At 44.5% G+C, this 18,207-nt stretch overlaps 1 protein-coding gene across 1 annotated transcript in view; it reads left to right on the top strand.

The window, feature by feature from the left end:
* Window positions 1-17,720, top strand: part of LOC147453886 (protein KINESIN LIGHT CHAIN-RELATED 1-like) — a 37,869-nt gene extending 20,149 nt beyond the window's left edge. Inside the window, exon 2 of the mRNA XM_086515951.1 lies at window positions 17,163-17,720. Within this exon, the coding sequence (XP_086372077.1) occupies window positions 17,163-17,382 (220 nt within the window). The 3' untranslated portion in view covers window positions 17,383-17,720. The remainder of the gene's footprint in view (window positions 1-17,162) is intronic.
* Window positions 17,721-18,207: the final 487 nt, after the last annotated feature.

Raw genomic sequence — 18,207 nt, 5'->3', positions numbered from 1 at the left:
CGGAAACCTTGCTATGGTGTAGCTTGTTCACGGACACATAGGATTGGGATGTGTCACGTGACAAGATGCCTCGATTTTTTGAAGACTAGAGTCACTGTTGTCTCTTTGAGCTTCAGGGATACTGAGAGCTGACAATATTCTGCTGGATGACTATGAAATGGAATTCCGGAAAATATGAAACTGACTTGTTCTTGACTTGTTTAAGTGCAGGAACTGATAGACGAAATGACTACAACATTTCGGTCTAATTGATCTCGAGTAGACATGGTTGCAATAGGGGTTAGTTAATCGGGCGTCGATGAGGTCCCGACTGGATCTAGATGCGATTGCTAGCTACATTGTCGATAAATCATGGTCTAAGATCCGAATGAATGTTGAATGCCAGGTGATCTCCTGTGATGTCTAGTGATGTCCTGTGATGCGACTATCGATTGTACATGTGCTAGATGTGTGTTCCTAGTACGTAGGTACTAACTGTCAGTGTCTGCTAAGACGGTTTATGGCCTCTGTCTGTTTTGCAGGTGTAATCGAGGGCGATTACAATGCTTTCAAGAGGGGGGTATGTCACAAAGTGATGATGTGGCTGCCAGAAATCCTAATTCTGTTGAAACCCTAACTCTAAAACCAGAAACCCTAATTATGTTGAAACCCTAACCCTATAACCAGAAACCCTAACTCTGTTGAAACCCTAACCCTAAAATAAAAAACCCTAATTCTGCCCTAATCCTAACCCTAAGCCTAACCCTAACCTTGATTTGTTGGACATCAGCGTGATTTATGGAAAGCTGGGCAACTTTTTGGCGTTGCTTTTTCTACGCAAATTGCTGAGAAAGAGAGAGAACCCTCTTTGCTTTATTTTAGCAAGAGAGAGAGAAAGAGAAAGCCTCTCTGCTTTATTTATTAAAAGAAAGAGAGAGAAAGAACTTTTGCTTTATTTTCAAAGCTTTTACTTGAAGCTTTTGATTTCAGCTTTTGGGGCTCTGCTTTTAGTAACCCTTGTAACTTTAAATATGTGAGCAGGCCTCTCACAACTCAGAGCATCGGGACGCAGAGTCTGAATGTGAGCGCATGTCTGCACTCTTGTACTTTGAACTCATATTAATACAAAAAGAAATACCGAAAGGGGCGCCAGTCTTTGGTTCCAATATCTCTAGGCGCGGAACTCCCCCGGGCCAGTGTTGAATAAAATTGTGAACTGTGAACTGTTTTGAAGTGGCTATTTGGTGCTATCGTGGTAGATTCTTGACTTGGACACTGTGTCCAAGTCTGTTACAGGACGCTTGGAAGGGGCAGAGGAGGCAGACGAAGGAGAAGAACCAGTGCAGCACAAAGACCCCTCAGCCATCCTCTCAGCGTTTTTCAGCTAGATTGCGAGCCCTTCACCATCAGCATATCAGCGTTTTCAGTAGATCTTGTGCAATGTTTACATTTCAGCCCTTCACCAGCAGCGTTTACAGCAGATCTTGTGCAGCGTCTACATTTCAGCCCTCAGTTAGCCTAGCGTTTTCAGCATTCAACCTTTGTCCTCGCAGTATTAAGTGCCTACAGCAAGTCCCCTTCAACACTCAACATCACTGCATTACCAAGTACCTCCAACAAGTACCCAGTAGTACCTCAGCACTTCAGCATCTAAGCACCCAACAACATCATAACATCTAGGATCATTGCATCAGCATTTGTTCAAGTAATAATGCAAGTACTTGCTCTGGCAACAGAGCAAGGGGGCCCTTGAGGGTGATTGGGTGTGTTACAGACTAGTCGGAAATCTGGCCCGACACACGAGAGAATCACTTAAAACACTTAACAAACTTTATCACAATTCAAAATAGAGTCGACACGGCCCGGCGTAGTTTTGTGCCCAGAGGTATTGGCCTCCAAAATCTGGCGCCGCTTTTGGTATTTATTTTTATATTAATGCTTGAGCAAAGTTACAAAGTTCGAGGGTCCTCTCTGCTCAGTTGCTCGTCAGCAGATCGAGCGGAAGAGTGGCCCTAAGTACATATTTATAGGCCCATGGTCTTCAAATTCAAAAGCAAGTACATAAAAAGCAAGTACAAAGTTCGAGGGTCCTCTCTGCTCAGTTGCTCGTCAGCAGATCGAGTGGAAGAGTGGCCCTAAGTACATATTTATAGGCCCATGGTCTTCAAATTCAAAAGCAAGTACATGAATCGCGGAAATCCGTATAGCCTGCCACATGGCACAACGCAAAATGCAGAAATCTATACTACCGCCACGTCAGCATGTCAGTGCAATTTTCGGGTCTATCCGTACGTATCTACCATGTCATCGGTTGTCCTACGGGTCTGTCTGTACGGTTCTGCCACGTCATCAGTTTGTGACAACCTGACATGCCGTGTCGTCTTTCTTTTCTCTCTCTCTCTCTGCCTATCTCTCCCCTTGATTATGTTCAGTTCAGTTTCTCTTTTCAAGTGAAGTTAAGTAACCTTGTGTTTGTGCGGAGTACTAGATTCAAGCTAAATCCTTAAACACTTCCGCTGCACCTGACAGCATTAACCTCTTGATATGTGGCTAAATACTTGTCCCCATGCTACCTAGCTTACTCTTTTTGTTCATAAAAAAATCCCACCTATAAGTTCAGCCCGTTCACCCTCATTTCAGCATCATGATGAGTCTTCTTTGACATGCGTTAGGTGTAATGGGGACACCACGTGTTAGCAAAAGACTGAACAACTATAAGCACTTCAAATAACAATTGAACTGAAAGAGATGCATGATACGAGACGGGGAGTGTCGAAGTTCCACCTCAAGAGAGCATTGGCCCAAACGTTGGCGCCCCTTTCGATATTTTTTTCTATTGCTTGAACTCAATACAATGCCGGTACTCGCGCTCTGCACCTTCACCCGGAACCGTGTCAGAGAATGAGCCCATGGCACGTATTTAAAGGCCCTTGGCCTCTCAAAAGCAGTTACATGAAAAGCTTTCAAACTCAAAAGCATCTGGCCCAAAAGCACATATTGAAAATCAGCCAGCCGCACGATTTTAGGGAATCCGTACACATGCCACGTTAGCAGCCGGCAGCGTGAAATGCGGAGGTCTGTACAATGTGCCAAGTGGTGAAACCAGCCCGTAGGTCTGTAGACTTTAGCTTTCACTCGAATCTTTACTTGACAAAACTTTACTTGAACTTCACGATACAAAGAAACTTTGCGAATAAGCCTGTGACTGAAATTCAACACTTTAAAACAAAACAAGGCTTGGTAGCTAGAGCACTCCCAAGCAGACAACGACACTTTGTAGGCCCCAAAGATTGGTGCCCCTTTCAGTCTTTCTTTATTCTTATAAAACTTGGAAGAAAATCTTGTAAGTTCCTACAAGCTGTCCCGCTTTTATCGTGCTGAGGCCTACTCTAGCCCGATTTCGACAGCATAACCGTAGTAGGAGGCTTCACTAATAAAATCCCCATGCAAAAGGTGACTTCCCCGGCGCAAACGGCCACTTTCCCAAGCTTGGCGAGAATCTGCAGTACGCTGAACTCTCTGCTTTTCGCCCCGAAAATGCACCAGATCACCCGTACAGTGATCCCTTCCCCAAAGCTCTTGGGGGTATTAGGGATTGGGCTCCGTTTCGCGTGCCAATCGCACGCGTAGCAAGCTCTCGTACTCTAGCACCTTTAGGGCTACTTGCCCTTTGAATCGGACGAGATTTCTCGCCTGAAATCTCTCCGAATTCACCTGTACCTGAGGGGGATTAGCAATTAGCTAATCCAATACCTGGACAAGAGGCTCTTGCCTCGGCATACGCGCATGAACCCACACAACTATACATACAGATGGAAAGCCCTTGAAATGGGCATTACGATTTTGTATTCAAAGGAGGAGAGAGGTGCGCGAGTGCGGAATCATCGCGCTACATAGAGCAAGCGAGAAGGTTGTGATCACGTGCATCCACTACTCACACACACTGTGGAGCAAAAATCAGCCTTTACTCTCAAAATGGGCGTCCCCTCTTCATGCAGACTCGGCAAATTGCCCTGTAGACGCCAAGTGTCCACTTTGCCTAGTACCCACCGACTTATAAAGTGTAGCGAGGGGCCTAAATGACTTTGAACTCGGTCTAGACACCCTTTTACAGCTGGATTTCAATGTCGACTGGCTCGACCACCTTGTGGCGACCTGCCCTTCCCGACCGCGGGTGAAACTCTCGGCCGTTGGCCGTTGCACACTAGCCACACAATGTCCGGCCATTTGTGACTTCAAAAAGAGGATCCCAAAAATTAAAGAAAATCGAAGGGGACGAAACCAACAACTAAGGTTAGTGGTTGCCATAGCCTCGTGACATACCCCCTCTTGAAATCGCAACGTCCTCGATTGCATGCCATATATACATCTCATAGATGATTTAGTGCGATTAGCACTCTTTTATCATCACATGTGTCCGTAGGAAAGGTCATGAAACATAGATACAAATGACTTAATGAGACCTTCATACTTCTGTCATTTCATCTACGATAGCATTGTACAGTAGTGTCCACTTTTATTGCACTGAATCTGTATGTACATTTGATGTGCTAGCTCCATCATTACCCCTCTTTTGAACACATTGGGTTGGGGCATACGTAGGTTGTAACCCAAAGGCCTCAAGGTCAAGTTGCAATACATTTGGTGACTCTAATAGTTCACACTCTTCTATCCACTTTGCATCCATAGGTGGATAATCCTTGAACTTCACCAAATATTGTCTTGCAACTTTTCCCTTAACTTTTCTTTCCTTATGTGCCACAATTTGCTTAGGTACTAAAATTTCATCAAGTTCCTCAAGTTTGGTTGATCCTCATCTAACATATCTTTTGGTACATCTCCCATGAAGGGTCTTAGAAGACACATGTGAAACGCATTATGAATCTTCCAAGTATTAGGCAAATTCATTTATAAGCAACATCGCTTTTCAAGTACTTGAAAAGGCCCATAGTAATGCATACTGAGCTCAACAACCTTTCCTTGCTCTTCATCTTCTTTAACCTTGCCTTTTCAAACTGTAAAAGTACCCAATCACCAGGTGAAAATAGCCATTCACGACGATGACGATCAGCATCCCTTTTCTGCTTTGCCTGAGTTTTCTCCAAGGCAAGCTTGATTTTATTATACATTTCATCCATGTTCTCAACATATCGATCTGCTTCAAAAATTGTCCTTTGTGTGCAAAATGGGAGGAACCTTTTTGCCACCCTCACCAATCTCAAAAGGTGCCTTGCCTGTTGACGAATGCACCGTATTGTTGTACGCATACTCAAGCATGGGTAGATACTGTTCCCACTACCCTTACTATCTGACACATAACATTTCATCATATCTAAGAGAGTAGAATCAGCCTCTTTTGACAGCCCATCAATTTATGGATGAAATGAGGATGAAAACTTGAGCGTGGTGTCCATGTTTTTAAACAAGCCTCTCCAAAACATGCTCGTCATACGAGGACCATGATCACTGACAATAGACCATGGCATACCATGGTACTTGAAGACATTGCACATAAACAATTGTGCCATTTGATCAGATTTTATCTTCTTCCTGACAGGAATAAAATGGGCTTGCTTGCTGAACCTGCAAATAATGTTCCATGTACCATTATTCCCTGTCGGTGTTCTTTGGGGGAGACCTCCACCATTCTTGCACTTACCGATTTGCAGAGTCTCTTCCCGACAATTGTACCTTATGAAGATCAATATAAAAGAAATACCAAAGGGGCGCCAGAGTTCTCAGGCTAGTGCATCCAAGAGTGGAACTCCCTCAATCTGTGTCTTCTGTGTGGATTCTCTCTCTCTCTCTCTCTCTCTCTCTCTCTCTCTCTCTCTCTCTCTCTCTCTCTCTCTCATATAGACTTGGCACCCCAAGTCGGGAATTCGACAGGACACTTGGAAGAATCACTTAAAATACTTTGCAACTTTATCACACTTGAAAATTTGAGTCGACACGGCCCGGCGTAGTTCCGTGCCCAAAGGTATTGGCCCCAAAATCTGGCGCCCCTTGCGGTATTTATGTTTATATTAATCAGAGTTACCCGGAACGCGGAACGGGAACGGCGACGGGGACCCTCGCGGAACGAGGGAACGGCTAGGGGTCCGGAACGGGAACGGCGCGGAACGGGAGGCATAAAAAACACCCAAATAATGCTTGAGAAGGGAATGGGTGTGAGGGGGTGCATTTTAATTTTTGAGTCCTTGCACACTAAAAAAACACCTAATGTTCACTGCAAATTTGCAAAAAACTGCCTATTTCTTCCCATTTTTGAGAGTTGGGCGTTCCGAGGCCGTTCCGGCCGGGCGTTCCGGTATCAGGTGGTCACCCGGAACGGCAAAACATTCCGGGGCGTTCCAGCTTGGCAGAGGGGGAGGGAACGGCGTTCCGGCCTTCTAGGGCCTACGGAACGCGTTCCCTGGTAACTATGATATTAATGCTTGGGCAAAGTTACAACTCCCGAGGGACCTCCGCTCTTAGACTCTGTGTCTAGATGCTTTGCAGAGTGAGGGGCCTTGGGTTCTATTTAAAGGCCCTTGGCCTCAAAAGTGATTACATGAAAAGCTTCTAACTCAAAAGCTTCAAGCCCAAAAGCTACAAGCGAAAAACGCGGGCGTCCATACACTGCCACATCAGCCTTTGTCAACACAAAATGCGGGGTTCCGTACGGCCAACCACGTCAGTATGTCAACGCAAATTGTGGCGTCCATACGACCCTTTTATTATGCCTAGTGTCCCTTGTGGCCCTGTCGGCAGGTACCATAAGTTGGAACAACATATCGCATGCCACGTCATCGTTTTGTGACATACCCCCCTCTTGAAAGAATTGTAATCGCCCTCGATTACGCTTGCAAGATCATACATAAGCCATAGACCAGTTCAGTAGACACTGGCTCTAAGTACCCAACGGACTAGACGACACAAATCCAACATTTATTCAAAGACGACAGTCACATCACATTCACATGACATTCATATCATATCACATAGAATCCATTCTGATCTAAGACCATGATTCTTGGCAACGTATTTAGCAATCGCATCTAGATCCACATCGGACCTCACTGATGTCAGATTAACTAATTCTTATTGCAATGATGTCCATAAATTTCTCAAGACCGAAATATTGTAGTCATTTCGTCAATCATTCCATGTTTTATTCCTGCACTCAAACACAATCACATGTGTAAGTAATCATTTCCGAGAATTCCAATCCATCAATCAGACACTAAGTTTATACTGAACAGAGTGTTTCAATCATTCAGTTCTAGTCATCTTTTCGCTATGTAGCCATCTAATCCCTTGGGAACTCTTGATGTGCTCACCACAGTTTCATTCAATCATTCATTATCATGATTTAGACTTCATGATTCTTATCGTTATTAGGTTCATTCTAGAGCTGTCATTGCTCCAAATTTGTCATCATCTCATTCTTGATTTTCACATGTTATCGGTTCACAGATAGCAGGATCTTCCATAAAACATTAGTTTCAAACATAAATCAAAGTCATCTTCGAAAAGTCCTAAAAAGCAAAATATTGCCAGTTTATCTATAATTTTCTATCTAGTATGTGTTTTGGAGCGAGTATCTCCTCGCCCAGTTCTATTTTCAATCTGTCAGTCATTCTCATTCTTGTCCCTTTTTGGGGCACCGTGCAGATATATGTCCTTGTTCCCCACATTCAAAACACTTTTCCGTTTTGAGATAGTCGTCTTTCTGTTCCTCTGCCAGTTGAGGTCGTGTATCTTTCTGTCGTCTGCTTCTGTTATCACTTGTTGAAGGTTGATCTGCTGGATAAGTCAAGTTACCTGAATGCATAGCAAGCCTTGCTTAGCATGTCCCATCAACTGCTGAATTGACTCAAATTTCTGTAACAAGCAGTAGTCTCATATCTCTTTGGGTAGTCCACTGCAGAACGCTCGATTTGTTGCTTGAAGCTGATCTTCTCAAAGGATGAAGTAGGTAGGAAAAACATCCCAAAATCTCTCACAACAAGTATCCAAAGTTCCTGCCTTGACTATCCGAAGATGATTCCAGGTAGTAATCATGTCTCTTCGTATTCTTGAGTGAACCACGAAGAAATAAAGAGTCTCTTCAACTTCAACCACTTTGTCGGTGCTTCTTTTCTTAATAGAAGAGTGGACCACCATGTCCGTGCATTTCCTTTCAAAAATGATGGTGCCCATCTAATCTTGGAGTGCTTTGTATAGCGGCCTCGAGAAAATGCTATGTCAAACTGTGAATAAAGGCTAAAGCCTTGGGAGCATCTTGAAACCCTGAAAACGTTTCAAACTTTACTGCCTGTCCACCCTTCTTGAAGTCCTTGGTCTTTTTGCCCTTGTCCTTGAGAAAATCATATTGGTTGGCTCTTTAAAAGTGCTTCCTCTTTGAATAAAACATATGATCATCGGAGTCCGAACTCTCACAAGAGGATGAATCCTCATCGAAACTATCAGAAAAGTGTCGGGATCTGCTTTTCTTGGCCTTCTTGTTCTTTCCCAATCTCTGGTTCTTTTGCCTTTTCTTGCCCTTTCTGTCCTCATCACTCGAGTCAGAAGAGGATGAGCTATCCGAGTTGTCAGAAGAAAATGAGGACGAATTGGACAATCTTTCGAAGCGTTCTTCTTCTGTTTTCTTGCATTCGCAAAAGAAGATCGACGGCCCAATTAACCAGGGTAGTTAGTTCCCTTGTTGTGTTTCTTCAGCCGCTTCTTTGCCCCCAAAAATTGGTTGACTCGTCTTTCGACAATGTCGTCAAGTTCATCTTCAGTAAACATCCGTGGGACAGGAGGTTTCTTGAGGGCTGACTTCAGTGGGGAATCGATGGCTTTTTGCCAATGGGAATGCACTTCATCGATTGAGTGCCGGGTCAAAAATTTGGCATATTGGGGATCCTTTGCAAACTGGAGCATCTGTTTTGCACAATCACCAACCTGCTGTTGACGTTGCATCTCCATCAATTGATACTCCGTAGGCCGTGGGGGTCCATACTCTTGTTCTGATTGTCCCTTTGAATTTTTCATACTTTCACCCGATCCGGAGTTGTCGGGTGTTTGAATCCATGCGTGTCACTGTAAGAGGATCGGATTTCCCGGTAGAAGAGAAATCGGCTGGGCTTTGATACCACTGTTACAGACTTGGGCACCCCAAGTCGGGAATCTGACACGACACATGAAAGAATCACTTAAAATACTTCGCAACTTTATCACAATTTAAAATTTGAGTCGGTCGGCATAGTTCCATGCCCAAAGGTATTGGCCCCAAAATCTGGCGCCCCTGCGGTATTTATTTTTATATTAATGCTTGAGCAAAGTTACAGCTCTCGAGGGACCTCTGCTCTCAGACTTTGCGTTCAGATGCTTTGTAGAGTGAGGGGCCTTGGGTTCTATTTAAAGGCCCTTGGCCTCAAAAGCAGTCACATGAAAAGCTTCTAACTCAAAAGCTTCAAGCCCAAAAGCTGCCAGCGTTTTTCGCTGGCGTTCGTACACTGCCACGTTATCGTTTCTCAGTGCAAAACTCGAGGTTCCGTACGGCCAACTGTAACCGGCTTGGACACTCCAAGCGAGAAATCAATAGCAACACACGAACAAAAACTTAACAATTGTAGAAGTTTAATAGAGAGAGAGAGAGTCAACGTGGCTCGGTGGAGTTCGATGCCCAGAGGTATTGGCCCCAAAGTTTGGCGCCCCTTTCGGTATTTCTTTTTCATTAATAATTCCAAAGTACAACTCCCGAGGGACCTTTGCTCTCAGACTCTGCGTCCAGATGCTCTCTGAGTGTGGCCCCCAAGGGCTCCTTATAAACATTACAAGGGATGCCAAAAAGAGAGCCCCAAAAGCTTAAACTCAAAAGCAATAATCCTCAAAAGCAACTGGCTCAAAATCTGCTAGTAAAATCAGCCAGCACAAAAAGCGGAATTCAGTACATGCTGCCACGTCAGCATTGTCAGTGCAAAAGGCGGACATCCGTACTGTTGCCACGTCAGCAGTCCACACAGTTTTTGCCATGTCAGCTATCCGTATGTGTGTCCGGGTGGCACTGCCACGTCATCAGTTTGTGACATACCTCCCTCTTGAAAGAATTGTAATCGTCCTCGATTACGCCTGCAAAACAGATGGAGGCCATAAACCATTTCAGTAGACATTGACTCTAAGTGCTGACGCACTAGACACAACACATCCAACACTTCTACAAAGACGATAGTCACATTATTGCACATGACAACATGACAAATCAATCACAGAAAAATTTATTCCAAATCTCAGACCATGACTGCCAAAAACGTATTTAGTAACCGCATCCAGATGCATCCCGGACCTCACTGATGCCGGATTGACTAATTCTTATTGCAATCATGTCTACAGAGATTTATGAGACCGAAATGCTGCAGTCATTTTGTCCTTCGGTTCCTGCACTCAAACAAGTCAGATGAGAGGGTACAAATCATTCATGTTCAATTTCGGGAATTCCTTTTCATAAAGTCATTCAACTGAATACTGTCAGCCCAGCAGTATCCAAAGGGGATATCTATGACCTTATTCAATCGAGGCAATCTATTGACAAAGGAGCGGAGTGACTCCCCTCTTGTGTAATCCCTCTGCACCAGATTCAACCTTGCTGATATCGGGGATCTATCGGAGTAGACGATGCTAACCTGAATGCTTCAAGGTAAAGTTCCAAAATTTGAGGAGTATCTGCTAGGTCCTCCTCCTCCATCCACTTTGCATCTAATGCCGGATAGTTCTTGAATTTAACCAAGAACCGCCGAATCACTTTACCTTTTATCTTTCTTTCCTTGTGGCCAAAATCTGTTCAGGAACGAGTATCTCCTCGCTCTCTTCCACTTCGGGTTGCTCATCAGGCTCCCCATCAACTGGCACCGCACCTTTAAAAGGTTTCAAGAGACTCACATGCAATGCATTGTGAATCTTCCAAGTATCGGGCAGCTTGAGTTGAAAGGACTCAGGAGACATCATTTATCTTTTCTTTAATCTGGAAAGGGCCATAATACCTCATGCTAAGCTTTGGAAAAAGCCGCCCCTTTTCCTTTCGTTTCCTTAGGTATGCCTTCTCAAAACGTAAGTTCTAGCGGCACCCGGACGGGAGGTAGCCATTACGCCTGTCATTGGCAAACTTCGTTTGCATTGTCAGGGGTATTTAGGGCACGAGGACTTTTACATCATGCCTTTGGAAGGGTGTGACGTCCTCCTAAGAATCTCTTGGTACCATAAGAACAACGCTGTGGTTGACTATCGGGCCAAGAAAGCGACTTTGACAAATGAGAAGGGCAGAAAAATTGTACTTATGTAAAATTGAAGGGCGAGTCCATCCCTATTGTATCGGCCTCGGCCATTTCAAAATTAATGAAATCCAATCTTTTTGTTTACTCGATCTATTTGACAGAACTAAATGATGAACAAGGAACGAACATGTTTGAACTAGACAAAGAATGACAAGAATTTCTGCATACACATGCTGACTGTTTCTCAGAAGGCTTGCCATGCAAGCTACCCCCATCTCGTCACGAGGACCATACTATGGATCTGATTCCTGGAACCACATCACTGAACCGGCCACCTTACCGTGTTAGCCCAGCCCAGAATGAAGAAATCATGAACCATGTGAAAGACCTTGAAAAGGGTCTCGTCCAGCCCAGTACTTCACCCTACTGTTCTCCGGTTTTATTGGTACTAAAGAAAGACGGATCTTGGAGGATGTGCATTGACTATAGAGCTCTCAATAAAATCACTATCAAGAACAGATTTTCGATTCCTAGGATCGATGATATTCTTGATAGACTTTAGGGATCCTCTTGTTTCAGCAGGATTGATTTGAAAAGGAGGATATCATCAGATCAGAATTGCTCCGCTTTTCTCTTGCAGAGGCTCATGCCTTCCTCTGCTCCTACTCCCTCGCAAAGAGGAAGTATGTACACCTGCAAACAAATACTCAGATATCATAACATGAAAAACGTTACCTTTGAAGTTTCGACACTTGAAACGCAACTCGGTTCTCGAAAAGCAATTCCTCAGAAGATTTCTTATTGCAGAGAATCCTCTCTTCCAATCCTACACATAGAAGAGGTGTGCTCTCGGGCAGGGCGGAACCATACGTGTTGTACGGTACGTGGAAGTACGTACTGTACGTATGGGTAAATTTCTTATGTACGCAAAAATACGTGGCATTGGTAAATAAGGGTAGGAACCCAGAAATAACTGTTAGTTTCAGAGACGAAGCTACAGAATTTGTCAATTGGATGTTTCACAACTTTGAATATGTCTAAACTCTATACACAACAGCTAGAGACTCATGAATCACATACGTGACGTGTGATATGCAACTTTTACCTGTGTACCTTAAATAATAAACAGGCTCAAAGACTCATGAGTTATCACTTTTAAACTCCTATCATGACATCAAAAGATCAAGACAATTATGAGTTAACTTTTAAGACAACTTGACAGTCACAAGACAATGAAAAATAGGGCCTCTGTTTCAAAGTTGTCTAACAGAAAGGCCTCTGTTTCGAAAAGTGGGTTTTGTGGGATTCGTGGGCAAATTTGGGAGAAAATAGGGATCGCTTGGGCAATTTGCTACCTTCGGTGGCCAAAAAGAACCCCCACAAGCAAAAAAAAAAAAAAAACAACGTATGGATTGTTCCGTACGTACAGTATACGTTACGTACGGTATGGATTCGTACGTAGGTATTGGTCCAACCCGAGAGTCTCGGGTTCCTTCTCGTAAATCAGCCCCGTCTTTTGACGTTTATGGGCTGAAAACAGAGAAAAACAGCAACTTGTCGCGATGGAAACACTCTCCGTATGCGCTTCTTCGCGATGGAGCCTGCCGACATGGTCTTGGCGTCATCCGGTACTCTCGGGGCAGCCATGGGCATCACCGGCGGCGGTGTCTTCACGGCTGAAATCTGCAGCAGCTTCCCCTTTGCTTCAGTGCTGGCTTTTTTTTTCTTCCTGCAGCTCTCCCACACACCCACAACTGAGGGCGCTAGGTTGCTCTTATACCTTCTGGCAGCCCGGCAAGAATAGGGTGTCGGTTGCTTTTCCCCTCGCAAAAATAGAGCCACGAGGGGCGCCACAGTTAGAAAAAGAGAGATCACTTTTGTTCCTGCTACAAAGAGAGGGAAGAGGGGATGCTGGGATTTTGGTGCCCTTTTTTAAAAAAAACCAGGGGCTGCCCACTTACAAAGTGGGTGGCGGTCTCTTTAAAACGATTTGAACCGGCTAAAAATTTAGTAAAAGCTTGTGACTTAAAACAAATGCTTACACTGCCCTTCCTAGAGATCCCTGGATGCAACCACATGCACAAATGCAATGCAGACATAGACTTCCTCGCGGGAAAGCATCTGCTTTCCCGAAAAGCAACCTGCTTTCTCAGAAAGCAACTGTATCTCCTGAAAGTTTCCTCCGAACCCATCTTCATTCAAGTGCTTGCTCATCCTTGTGCACTATTCTAACACAGTTCGGAATTTCCTCCCGGCTATGGAATATTCCCTTTCCGATGCCCCCGTCACCCACCTTGTGACGCATCAAGAATACCCATCACCTAGTCCTTCCTTACCAAACTTACGGTACAATCTCTTTCGCGATGCTCTGTCACCCATCCTATGACGCATGAGAGATCTCCATTCCTAGATGGTCGAATACTTCTTCCCGATGCCCCCCGTCACCCATCCAATGTGACGCATCAGAAGTACCCGTTCCTGGTTGCCTTACAGATATTCCCGTTCACAGTGCTCCTGTCATTACTCTGAATGACGCACTAGAAATATCTGTACTTGGATGTCTTCAGTGAGAAAAACCCTCTCACTTATAAATCCAATAATTCATTTAGAATTATTCTTTTGTCAGATAAAGCTAATTTAGCAACAGAGTAAGAATCAGCCAATGCCCTAAACCCTAAAAGAAGGTGCAGAAGAAACACGAACTTATGGGTTTTTGCCAAGGGGCCTAAATCAATAAAAAGGACACACACAGAAGCTGGTGCAAATGATGATGACGTGTCAATGTTGTACAGACACCCGCAAATTGCGCTGGCTGATGACATGGCAGCTTGTACGGACTTTCGCAAATTTGGCTAGCAGTTTTTGGGAGATTTGAGCTCTAGCGTTTAGCAGATGCTTTTGGGCTTAATGCTTTTGGGCATCCCTTGTAAGTTTATTAGTGCCCGAGGGCCACTCCTCGAGAGCATCTGGATGCAGAGTCTCGGAGAGAGTTGGACCCTCGGGAGTTGTACCTTGTTGAAATAATAATATAGAAATACTGAAAGGGGCACCGATCTTTGGGGCCAACACGTCTTGGCTCGGAACTCCGCCGCCTCGTGTCGTCTTCTCTATTTGTTACTCAAGTTGTTTTGAAGTACTGAAGTCTTTGTTTCTGTGTAATCACTCGTGTAACTAAGTCAGACTTTGTAAATAATTAATTTATTTACGAGAAAAGAATTATCTAATTAGTTGTGTGCACATCAGAATAGATTTAGCAGTTTTGGGGCCTCAGGTGCGCCCAAGTTTGGGCTAGTGCACCTCAGGGAGACCCTAGCAGAAAATACCCTGAAGCCCTAGCGATTGGGAAATCGGGTCTTCAATGAAGGGGTAGATAGTAGCCTCAGATTTCAAGCTCAGAAAATTACGCGCGCTAGTGCAAGCACAGGAATGAGATGGGATCCTTAGAATAATAACCCTAAGGCCTGATTATTTTACGGCCTTACGATAAGTTAGTTAAAGTATTCTTAAATGATTTGCGCTGGACCAAATGGCCGGACAAGTGCGAACAGGTAATGCCAGAGCAGTGTCGGTACGGCATTGCGTTGGGGAGCAGCTGACAATTTAATTGGTTGCATCTGTGTGTGCAGTTGTGCACTTAATTGCACATTTCATTAACTAGCATAGGATTTTTAAAGTCAAAAGTTGAATGGTTTTTAAATTTTAAAGTAAGTGTGCCACTTGGCACACTTTCCCATGCAATCTCTCTCTCTCTCTCTCTCTCTCTCTCTCTCTCTCTCTTTCACTCCCTCTCTTCATGCTAGCGCCCCCTCTTCTAGGAGGCTATAAGAGAGCAGCCCCTCCCCCTCTTGCCGGGCTGGCAGTGCACTACCCCCCCTAAGTTGAACGTCCTCTACGCACTGAAGCTCTCCATTGAAGCTTGAGAGCAGAACCTTGTGGTGTATGTGGAGCCTCTGTGCACCCATCACCTAGAACAAGGCCTCTCATGGTCATAGGCAGCTGTGGGAGAAGTTTCATCGCGTAAAGTAGTAGAAAACTCTTTTTCTCTCTCTACTAGTTGCTGCAAATTCTCTGTTTTCAGCCCCTAATCACCTGTATTAGGGTGAATTTCAGCAAAGCTTTAGTAGGAAACTATTCCTCTCTACCTACTATACACACACACACAAAGTTTGGAGCATTTCTGTCGCGAAAAGGACCTCCGTTTCAGCATTGGAACGCGCTCAGGTAACAATTTCTGGTTATGTGCAGAAAATTACAGCAAGCGTGTGTGCGTGTGTTTTGCATGTTTCCTTCGTGGGTTGATTGCAGGAATGATCATGTCCGAAGAGACATAGTTAGCGGAAGATAGAGTCTCGTTTTTGAGAGCTTCCGATGAGTTTTGTGGAAGATAGACTCTCATCTACAAGAGCTTCCCAAAATCTCACAGAAGAGGAAAGATCCTCTTAGTAGTCAGGAGAGCAGTTCTTCTACTCTCTCAGTCAGAAGAAGAACAAGGACAAGAAAGAATAGAGGACGGGCTTTCGCCCCGTTCTTGTGCTTGTAAAGAATTCTCCCTGAGTAATAAAGATATTCTCTTTAGGGGGGGGGGGGAACAGCCCATCTTCTGGTCCCCAATGATGTGTCAAGCTTTCTCTCTTTCTCTCCAAAGTCTCTTGAGTATATAAATTGCATTTAACAGTCAGTTTTCGCTTCCGTATTTTTGTGACAACTCGTCAAAAGTGTGACGAGTGATTACACTGTCTGCATATGAAACACTGATTCGGGAGACCCGAATACTCACTCATTGGCGAAGCCAACCGTTACTCACCCTAGGCAGCAGAATTACCTTTGGGAGAGTGTGGATGTCCTGAACCAAAATGCGTACAATAGATATACTTGTTGCCCTGGCAACGGCTGAAGCCATCGTGCGTGGGGTTTCCAAGACAGTCCCAAACGCGGGACCAATCCTAGATAGAAGCAAGAGGTACTCTCTCGTCAGGCTGGGCAAGCAGATCGAAATGGGCAAGTCTGCTTCCTTGACAAGACATCGGAAGCATGGTCAAAACCATGGCGCTACTGTCGAAAGTGAGCCTTGATTTTTCTGATGGCAAGTGGGCTCATCGAAATGATCTTGGAAGCAATCTCGGGAGTCTCGAACTCGATCTGGTAGCAACCTCACAAGAGGAGCTGTATATCGATGTGCTTTCCCACCTCCGAAAGAAAGCGGGCCTTGAGAAGGTTGCACACCTCACCTCTGTTGGGTCGGGTGCCGATAATCTTGTAGATGACGGAGGTGGCTTGGATGTGCTCAACCTCTGCTGCAAGGCTTGCTTGCTCTGTTGGCGACAGAGCAAGTCGGATGGTCGGCTCTTAGGGGTCGGGCGAGGGGGGCTTCGTGAGAGTTCCTGTGGGGCGGAGGAGGAGCCTCTATTTGTGTCTACCGCTGTGTAGAAGAGGGCGACGTGAAAATGAATAGAGAAGGCGAGAAGGGAAACGATGAGGCAAGCCAAGTCGAAGGGAAAGCAGCATGCGGTTTTTTTTTTGGGGGGGGGGGGGGGGCACGGCGAGCAGCAAGCACTACTCCACGCTGATTTTTGCTGTTCAGATGGTTTGGCCACTGGTTGGTCAGGGATTAAGCATGTTTTAGTCTTTTTCAGAGTGCATCTCTTGGAACAGGTTTCCAGGCAGATTAATGTGGTTCACCTGCGGATCTTCAACTCCATGTTCCATTTCTATCCCATTTACATGTATCTTTTTCTTGTTCTGATCCTGACTTTTTTCCTCTCAACTTTGTTTTCCCTGAAGAAATCAATGGTTTTTTCACCTGTGGTTGTATCGTATCATCTGGCTTCGACTGTGTTTTGTGAATTGCCATTTTTTTGCACGGACTTGTACAAACCCAACATTTTTGAGAGAGAGAGAGAGAGAGAGAGAGAATCAATAAACAAGTAGTGACTTTTTTTTCAGGATTGAAGAAGCAATAGAGTCAAAGAAGCATGTGGCTCAATTGATGAGGAAAGCAGCCAAGGAGGTTTTATTAGTGGTAGGTAAAGCTGACAAGGAGCTTGAGAGCTTGATAGCAGGTAGAGGTTATGGTAAAACAGTTGGCATAAGCGATGAGCAAGTACTCAAGCAAATGTTACCGTCTATCATGACATCATGTACACAAAATAAGGCTGTAAACTAGTCCATTTCATGTCTTTGCTGTGCAAATGATCAAAACCAGCTATTGCAAGTGTTGTTCTCATAAGCCATAAACTCCAAAGTTTCTCAGGCAAAGGGTGATTGCGTGTTTTGTGTTATGCTGGTGCAGCCGATCTGTTAAACATGAAAATGTAGTAATGAAAGAATGCTGCATGGTCTACTTGTACAGCTTTCTGATAGTCCTGCTCATGTATAGTGTGAAAAGAACTACTAATTTGATTTATGGGCTGGACTGACTATCGCCATGTTTAACAGAAATAAAAGAACCTTAGTATGTAACGAGAGAACTTTTTAATTGAAAATGAATTAAATTTGTGTGAATAGCATTACTCTCATCTTTCATTTTACTCCTAGGTGGTTTACATAAGAATTGTGATTGGAGAAGGTGACCTTTTACTAGGGCAATTTTTATTCTCTAGTCTTGATATCCACAGCAAGGGATGAGGTTCATTTTTGACACAATGTGTGTGTGTGTGTGTGTGTGTGTGTGTGTGTGTGAGAGAGAGAGAGAGAGAGAGAGAGAGAGAGAGAGAGAGAGAGCATGCCGTCCTTCAGCAAGTCGATCGGTGAGCAAAACAGTTGCCAAGGCAGCTGGCGAGTAAGAGGGACAATTGATTGCTCTCAAGTCTAAAGCTGGTACAACTTTTCAACCTTTTCAAGGTGCAGCTCCAAAGGGTGGCTCTGTTTTTGCATATAAACTCCACCTTAGAGAGTGAATGGGTCACTGAACCAATTTGGGGCGCCTTACAAAAAATCATGGTTTGCAGAATTATCACTAAACATGTGAGGATTGGGAGAAACACCTGTA

The sequence above is a fragment of the Adiantum capillus-veneris genome, chromosome 7 (assembly GCF_014529385.1).
Source record: "Adiantum capillus-veneris isolate H3 chromosome 7, ASM1452938v2, whole genome shotgun sequence".
NCBI lineage: Eukaryota > Viridiplantae > Streptophyta > Polypodiopsida > Polypodiales > Pteridaceae > Adiantum > Adiantum capillus-veneris.
This window is presented reverse-complemented; position numbering and strand designations above follow the sequence as displayed.